Source organism: Puccinia triticina, chromosome 4A (assembly GCF_026914185.1).
Source record: "Puccinia triticina chromosome 4A, complete sequence".
Taxonomy (NCBI): Eukaryota; Fungi; Basidiomycota; class Pucciniomycetes; order Pucciniales; family Pucciniaceae; genus Puccinia; species Puccinia triticina.
Genome location: NC_070561.1, coordinates 2,966,609 through 2,973,761, shown reverse-complemented (window position 1 = coordinate 2,973,761; position 7,153 = coordinate 2,966,609). Strand labels below are relative to the sequence as shown.

General features: G+C 57.2%; 3 protein-coding genes across 3 annotated transcripts; 2 read left to right on the top strand and 1 right to left on the bottom strand.

Moving 5' to 3' along the window:
* Positions 1-293: 293 nt before the first annotated feature.
* PtA15_4A366 (uncharacterized protein) lies at positions 294-1,002 on the top strand (the record flags this gene model as incomplete). The annotated part of the gene is made up of 3 exons (XM_053168242.1): positions 294-440; positions 507-822; positions 881-1,002. 3 exons carry the CDS (start codon positions 294-296, stop codon positions 1,000-1,002), a joined length of 585 nt encoding a protein of 194 aa, XP_053019471.1.
* Positions 1,003-1,173: 171 nt separating this feature from the next.
* Positions 1,174-3,209, top strand: PtA15_4A365 (uncharacterized protein; the record flags this gene model as incomplete). The annotated part of the gene is made up of 6 exons (XM_053168241.1): positions 1,174-1,410; positions 1,495-1,754; positions 1,911-2,294; positions 2,391-2,400; positions 2,474-2,739; positions 2,816-3,209. The coding sequence occupies 6 exons, from the start codon at positions 1,174-1,176 to the stop codon at positions 3,207-3,209; spliced, it is 1,551 nt and encodes a 516-aa protein (XP_053019470.1).
* A 2,058-nt stretch (positions 3,210-5,267) lies between these two features.
* Positions 5,268-5,740, bottom strand: PtA15_4A364 (uncharacterized protein; the record flags this gene model as incomplete). Its single annotated transcript, XM_053168240.1, has 3 exons — positions 5,268-5,483; positions 5,549-5,642; positions 5,706-5,740. The coding sequence occupies 3 exons, from the start codon at positions 5,738-5,740 to the stop codon at positions 5,268-5,270; spliced, it is 345 nt and encodes a 114-aa protein (XP_053019469.1).
* Positions 5,741-7,153: the final 1,413 nt, after the last annotated feature.

The following is a 7,153-nucleotide window of genomic DNA, read 5'->3' as shown; positions in this document are numbered from 1 at the left end:
TATACTGTTCTTATAAGTTTCTCTCGAAGACTCATCCCCTGGGTGCCGGTGAACCCAGTTTTCCTCACTCTTTCTTGTTTTCCCTTCACATAACATCAGCAGGACCCGCGGCCCGAAATTTCACTTTGATGCTGTCCATCTCCCAAAAAGTGTCAGTTATCGCGAGCGAGATCGGCGGATGGTGCTCATGGGGCAGGAATCACAGGATTCGCGGCCCGTGGCTGTCACAGGGAGAGTATACACACCCCGGGGGGCAGTCCCCCCCCCCCCACCCCAGACTCCAGAGTCAGACGATGAGCCTCGCCAAGTTCCGCCCGACGGTCCTCGCCGTCAAGACCGCCTCCGCCGCCGCACTCTCCGCCCCCGCCATCCTCGCCATCCTCGCCCACTTCCAGCACAAGCTCCCCCGGGAGCACATCGTCTATGCCTCCTTCCCCAGGGTGGGCCCACACACACTCTCTCTCTTCTGAAGCTCGACGGTGCTGACTGAGCGGGGCTTGATGCAGGACGCCCAGACGGACTGGTTCAAGGGCTTCGGATTCCTGCACTTCCAGCCGGGCGCGATGAGCGATGCCGCCCGCCAGGCCGCCTTCGACTACCCCAGGAAGCTCCAGCCCCCGCCAGCCCCCGGGGGTGCCCGGAGCCGGCTGGAGGCCGATGCGCTCGGCCGGTTCGGCGCACTCCGACACTGCCCCCTCCAGGAGATCCCCACCCCAGACACCCCTCAACTCACGCTCGCCAGCTTCCTCGGCCGGATCCCCCACCAGCCGCCGCCCAGCTCGATCAGATGCGTCGTCGAGCTCGCGCAATCCAACCATCTCAGTTGAGTGCCTCGGCTCGTCGCATCCGGCCGCCCGGGCTGACGCTGGTCTTTCCGCAGACGCGAGCGGCATCCAGGCCCGCGCGATGAGGGGCCCGGGACACCACCGGCCCACGCTGAGCCCTGAACAGTTTGAGACATTCCGGAAGGCCTTCCAAGCCTTTGGGGGCTTCATGAGATAGACTATGTACAGATGAGAAATTGCAACCATCCGTTTAGAGAGCGAACTGTGTGTGTCTGAGAGGTCTGTGTGTGTGTGTGGCGGATAGCTGGGCCGGATCGCAGTGTCATGTGTATGTATGAGAGCCACTCCGCCCTCCTGCCCACTGCCCACTGCACCCACACCACCAGCCATGAACCCTCACCCCCCCCAGCCACCACACTCCCTGCCCCAACTCCTGCCAACGACCACCACGACCACCACCACAACCCACCGAACAACCTACTACCAGCCACACTCAAACAGCTCATCAGCAGAACAGCTCAGCCACCAGCCAGAACAACACCCACTCCCACAGCGACAGCCCCCAGAACAACACCAGCACAAACTGCCAGCTGCACAGCCACTCGAACTGCGCTCCTACTCAGGCGTACTCGAAATACGCATACCAGCAGAACAGCAGCAACAGCAGCAGCAGCAGCAACAACAGCAACAGCCAAACCAAAACAGCCAGAAACAGCCACTCCCAACAACCCAGGAAGCCAACCCACTCGTCATCCAACAGCACCAACAACGACGGCCCAAGAAAAAACAGCCCAGGGTCTACCAGGCCCACCCCGGAAACCTTGTCTTCTGCTGTCGCGGCAGACTAGTCAGCTCGCGCCCGGCCCACTCCATCCCCCTCAGCCGCCGCCGCACGGCCAGTCGCCCAGCCGAGCCCCAGGAAGATACAGAAGGCGACGAGCGGAGCGATGGCCGCCCGGGGCCTCGGCTGTACCTGCCCCTCCAGACCCTCGCCTCGCTGGCCCTCCTCCTCGGCCTGCCCGTCCTCTTCCTCGTCTCCACCGTCCCCGCCCTCATCCGCCACTCGCCCGCCCCCGGGACCGCGCTCGTCGCCCTGTTCGCCTACCTCTGGATGCTCGCGCTCAGCGCGATGGCCAGGACAGTCGCCTCCGACCCCGGCATCCTGCCCCGCGGCCTCGACCCGAACCCGGAGATGGTCTGGAAACCGGCCTCCATCCCCCCCGCCGAGCCTCCCCCCCCGCCTCCTATCGACGACCAGCGGAGGGAGAAGCCGTTCGAGTACGACCAGGTCGGCCAGTGGGAGCTCCTCCCCCGCTGGATCAAGCTCGAAAACACCCCCCGCGCCTCCCGCCTCTCCAACACCACCTCCCAGCAGCCCGTCCCGCTCGACTTCGTCTCCGACGAGGACGTCGGTTGGATCCAGTCCAAGTGGTGCACCACCTGCGAATCCTATCGGCCCCCTAGGTCGTCCCATTGTCGGATGTGCGACTGCTGCATCGACGGTGTTCAGTCCCCCCTCTTTCTCTTTCTCTCTCTTTTATCTTTTAACTGACCCTTTCTCTCTCTCTCTCTCTCTCTCTACATCCAGATCGACCACCATTGCAGCTACCTCAACGTAAGCCCCTTTTGCTGCAAAGGAGAGAACGCGGGAAGAAAGCTGAGCAGATTGTGTGTGTGTGGGGACATAGAATTGCATCGGCTCGCGCAACTACCGCTCCTTCTTCACCTTTCTGATGGCGAGCGTGCTGAGTCTGATGCTGATGATCGGCTGTGCGATATGGCGGCTGTTCTTCATCCGGGACCCGCCGCAGCAGCCGGTGGCGAGTGAGGCAGGCGAGGGTGCGAGCGACGGGGCCACCAGCCAGGCCGTGCTCGCCACCCTGGGCCAGAACCCCCTGGCCATCGTTGTCCTCGTGCTCTCCTTCATCCTGCTCCTCCCGATCGCCTCTCTCCTGTACGTCTCTCCATTTCCTCCCACCTAACCGAACCCACCACTAATGCCGTGTGTGTGGGTATGTGTGTGTGTAAAGGGGGTACCACATGTTCCTGACCTTCCACGGCTTGACGACGGTGGAATACATCAAGAGCCAGACGACCAAGCGGGTATTGAAGGAGAACAAGAAGCTAGTCAGCCAGCTGTACCGGCCGGGCGAAGCGCACGGCGGCCGGCGGGCCGGAGGGGGATGCAAGCGGGCCTGGACGACGGCCATGCGCAGCCTGTTCCTCATCACCCCCGACCCACACGCCCTGCCCGGCTCCACCACACACGCCTCCATCCTCCCCGGCCCCGCCGCCTCCAACCGCGCCTCGAACGCCCCTAATCATTCCCCCCCGCCCCAGATCAGACGCCCGAATAACTTCATCATCGCCCGCCTCTGTCGCCCCGACACCGACACCTATGTCCAGTGGTCCGACCCGCTCTGATCTCCCCCCTGCCCCGCTTCTGCACTCCCGGCCGACTGGCCCGAGGCCCGCTGTCTCTCTCTCTCTCTCTCGCTCAGTCTGTCGCACACACCCGCCCCGCCTCCGCCTCCGCTCTGTCCTCCCCTCCGTCGCCGCGCCTCCTCCCTCCCCCCCGCCCCGCCCCGCACCCGCCATCGCCTCTGTTTCTATAGCCCCGCCCCCGGATACACTCTGTCTCGCCTCCGCCACCACCGATGTCTCTCGCTTATTGGGGGTCGCGTCTCGCTGCTCACGCGCCGCTTTCTCGCCCGCTGCCCGTCCTCAAGTTCCCCAAGCATCTGGTCTACGTCCGTGTACTTACTCCTCTCTCTCTTACACATAACCGTCTCTCTACTATCCTTTTTACATTATACATATATATATTGACATTGATTCGTATACATAGAGCCTTCTTCCGTTTGTTTATCCGTCGTAGTCTTCGTCCGCCCTGATATCTCTGTGCCCCTTGTGTACCGCCGCCCCTCCTGCCCTAATCCCCGCACATAATACCCCCTCGTCGCCTCCCATCTGCTTCCCCCCTTGTTGTCGGTGTACTGGTTCTAGAAGTAGTCGTAGTCCGTAGCAGCAGGCGTGCCCGCTCACCGCCTATTTAATATCCTTCCTTTTTTTTCTTTACACACACACACACAAAACTGATGTATACATTAATTAACCTGTAATTGCCTTTTTTTATTATGGAATTTGGTGGGGTTTGGACACCCGGAGGACACAGTTAGATGTGCGACCTGGCGATCTGTGCTTTGAGTGCATACATAGGCGTGGCCGTAAGGTGTCCTCTCTGCTTGGTGACACTGGCAGGCGCGCAGCGCGAGGAAAGAGGACAGACTCTCTCTCTGGGCCGTCTCCTGGGGTTTCCAGACGGTCCCTCCTGGACGGTTTCCCCCCTCTGACCAGATCGACTTGGTCAAGTGAGTCAAACAGGGGCCCGGTGGAAATCCTCCAGCGCGCACCGGCTGGCTATCCCACTGTATAGGGTCGTGTCCTTGCCCTGTCGCCCTGTCCAGGCAGAAGACGTGTTTTGGGCCCTAGTGGTCTGGCAGGGCGTGCAGCTAGAAGCGTTGGCACTCGGGGTGTCACAACTGCTCGCATTGATCGGCCAGAGATCGTTCTCTCATCCTCAGAGTCGTCCGTCTAGACTCAGAAGAGACAGGATTCAAGTCGGGCCACGCTGTGAACAGTCGGCGAGAGCGGCAACACCTCAGGCAGGCCTGATGTGGCAGCTTAGCAGCCTTTGGCCTATGGATTGACTTGGATAGGACACTCGAGTGGGGCTCCTCAGCGCATCGTGCCTCTCCTGGCCCGCGTCATGGCTGATGAGGTGGATCCCAATTCAGTCTTGTAGAGCAATCACAGACAGTCATTCAGGCTGCAATTGAAAATATCTTGATCAGAGAATCACAACCAAACGAGCATAAAATCCGATGTCGCTTGAGTCAGAATACAATTTCACCTGCCATCATCCATCTTCCTCACAAATGATAAACGCTTTCATGCACTCCCATACCCGCAAAAATGTTGTTAACCAGGTTACAGACTTTTGCAGCCATGGCTCTCTGCTGCAAAGTTGGCTACAGTCCCCTGCCGCATTACAGTCCTCTGCCGCACTACAGTCCCCTGCCTCATTAAAATACCATCACAGTCAACACTTCTTACCAGCTGGTGTTTGCCGAACCCCAGTCTCCACAAATCACTCTGGGTGACTACTGGGAATTCTCTGATGTCAGAATCTGGGGCTTATATGCATCTGGCTGAAATGGTTTAGAAGATGATACGAAGAAGCTGATTAATTGTGTGTGTTACTATGCGAGGTGTCAGTTCAAGAAAAACACGGATGAATCGACAGAATTAGGACAGATTTTATGGAGAGAAAGACTTGTTGAGCAAGCATGAGGAGAATAATCAGGTTGGGGGTTCAATTGTTTGCGGATGGTTCTGAGAAAGGTCAAGTTGGCGTTGTCAGATAGTCGGAAACACACCAGCAATCTTAATGGGAAAGAGAAGGTGGTTGGTGATACCTTGTTATGAGATCTTCTCAGCGCCCATCACAGCAATATCCGTTACGGCAACAATTGCATGGGCGTTCAGTGGGAGTTCCGCCGCCAGGTGGCGATGGGGCTCCTTCGCCAGGAACACCACACCTGATTCTTCTTGGTGCTGGTTCTTCTTGACCTGCGGGAATAGGTGCTGGGGAGCCGAGGGTGACTTGCAAGAGGATTGATAGTCCAGCAAGGATCGCTAGAACGCGTGGCATTCTTGAGAATCTGACTGCGTAGGGAGTAGGTCAGGGCGAGCGTTCGCACCGCGGCAATGGTTGGTAGTAACGACGAACCTAGAGAACAACGAGGGACCGATGGATGCAATGATTGTGGAGTTGGTGCCTTGTGAAGTTGCGAGCTTGTTGCACTCAAGGTCAGCATCAAAGAGCTTCAGGCAGTAAAGCGAGCACCATGCGTGTACCGCCCGCCTCCGCGCGGATTCCGGAAGCCGTCCATGGAGCGCAGAACATTCCATTCATGGCGGAATCTGTAAGATAACTCTGAGCCTCGGATGTATGGACGGGATAAAGTGGCTCCGTCATGAGTTCCATAGAAAATGCCGTGATTGTACAGCCGATACCGACTCGGAGTCCCGGGGCGTGGCTGGCGTGGCCGATACGTGAGGATTACCGACCCGGTCTCGCTCCCAAAACCCTTTCCCCCTCAAGTCGCCGAAGCTTTCACGGTCTTGGCGTCCAAGAGAGACACAGCCCCACATTACATACACCAGGTCTGAGCAACTGCTTCTATCTCGGGGTGGTTGCGCGCGCCCTCCGGCCGGCTTCTCGCTCCGCCACCCGGCTCGCCTTGAGCTTCGAGCCCTCTTCGTCAAAGGTTGAGCGCTCTCACAACTCCTCCCTAAAAATGGATAATATCTGGGTGTTTTCTTCCTCAAGACTAAAAAGTAGCATACTTTATGGAACAGGCAGATAGTGGTCGGGACAGAGTATGAGTTAGGTTATAAGAGTGTCTAATTACTTTTTCTTTTGATTCTTCTTGCCTTGATTGGACGTGGATACTATTCAGACCAATCTCATTTTTATTAGGCTCCGTTTGGCCGGCCACAAAAATGTGGGAGCGTAATAAAAAACTTTGCAGATTATCTTCGGGGGGACAGGGGATATTACGCTATCCCCTGTCCCTGTTTGGCAGCCCACCGGGCGTCATAAACTTGACCGCCTGGAATTGACGCTGCATTATTCCCCCCGCCAAAAAGGAAATTTTGGCCTGACCCTAAGGCCCCGTTTGGCAGGGCCCAGCGTCATATGTGGTACACCACGGCTGCAACCGAACGTTTCAAAGCGGTTGCGAAGTGGTATTTGAAACGTTCACAATACAATTGGAAGGATACGTCGGGGCGAAGCCCCCACGGAAACCAGTTTGAGAAGTTCGGCCGAACGTTCAAAATAATGTTGGCATTCCGCTGTGGGAACGGAATGAAAACTAAATAGGTTGTGAGGTGGTTCTCAAAACTTATTCCGTTAACAGAAATGTTTTTGAGAACCACCAAAACGTTTGCAAAAACCGCCATACGTTATGGAAAACGTTTGCGAATACCGCTGAGGAGCAGTGCCAACCGACTCTCCAGCGGCCGTCGGAGCAGCAAAAGATGTACTCAGGCACGGATCGAACTGACGATCAACTCGATCCCACTGCCCTCCGGTGGCTGCTTACAGCACAAGCCACCAGCCAATATCTGAGGAGAGCTGTTGATGCTATATATCCTCTGTACCATTGGATTTTGGAGCTTTTTTTTTCCCAAAGTCAATTTTGACTTTTTTTTTTTTTTTTTTTTGGAGGATTGGGTTTTCTCAACCTTTCAGGTGGAAAAACAACCCTCCAGATTGGTTTTGCAAACTGACTCTGGCT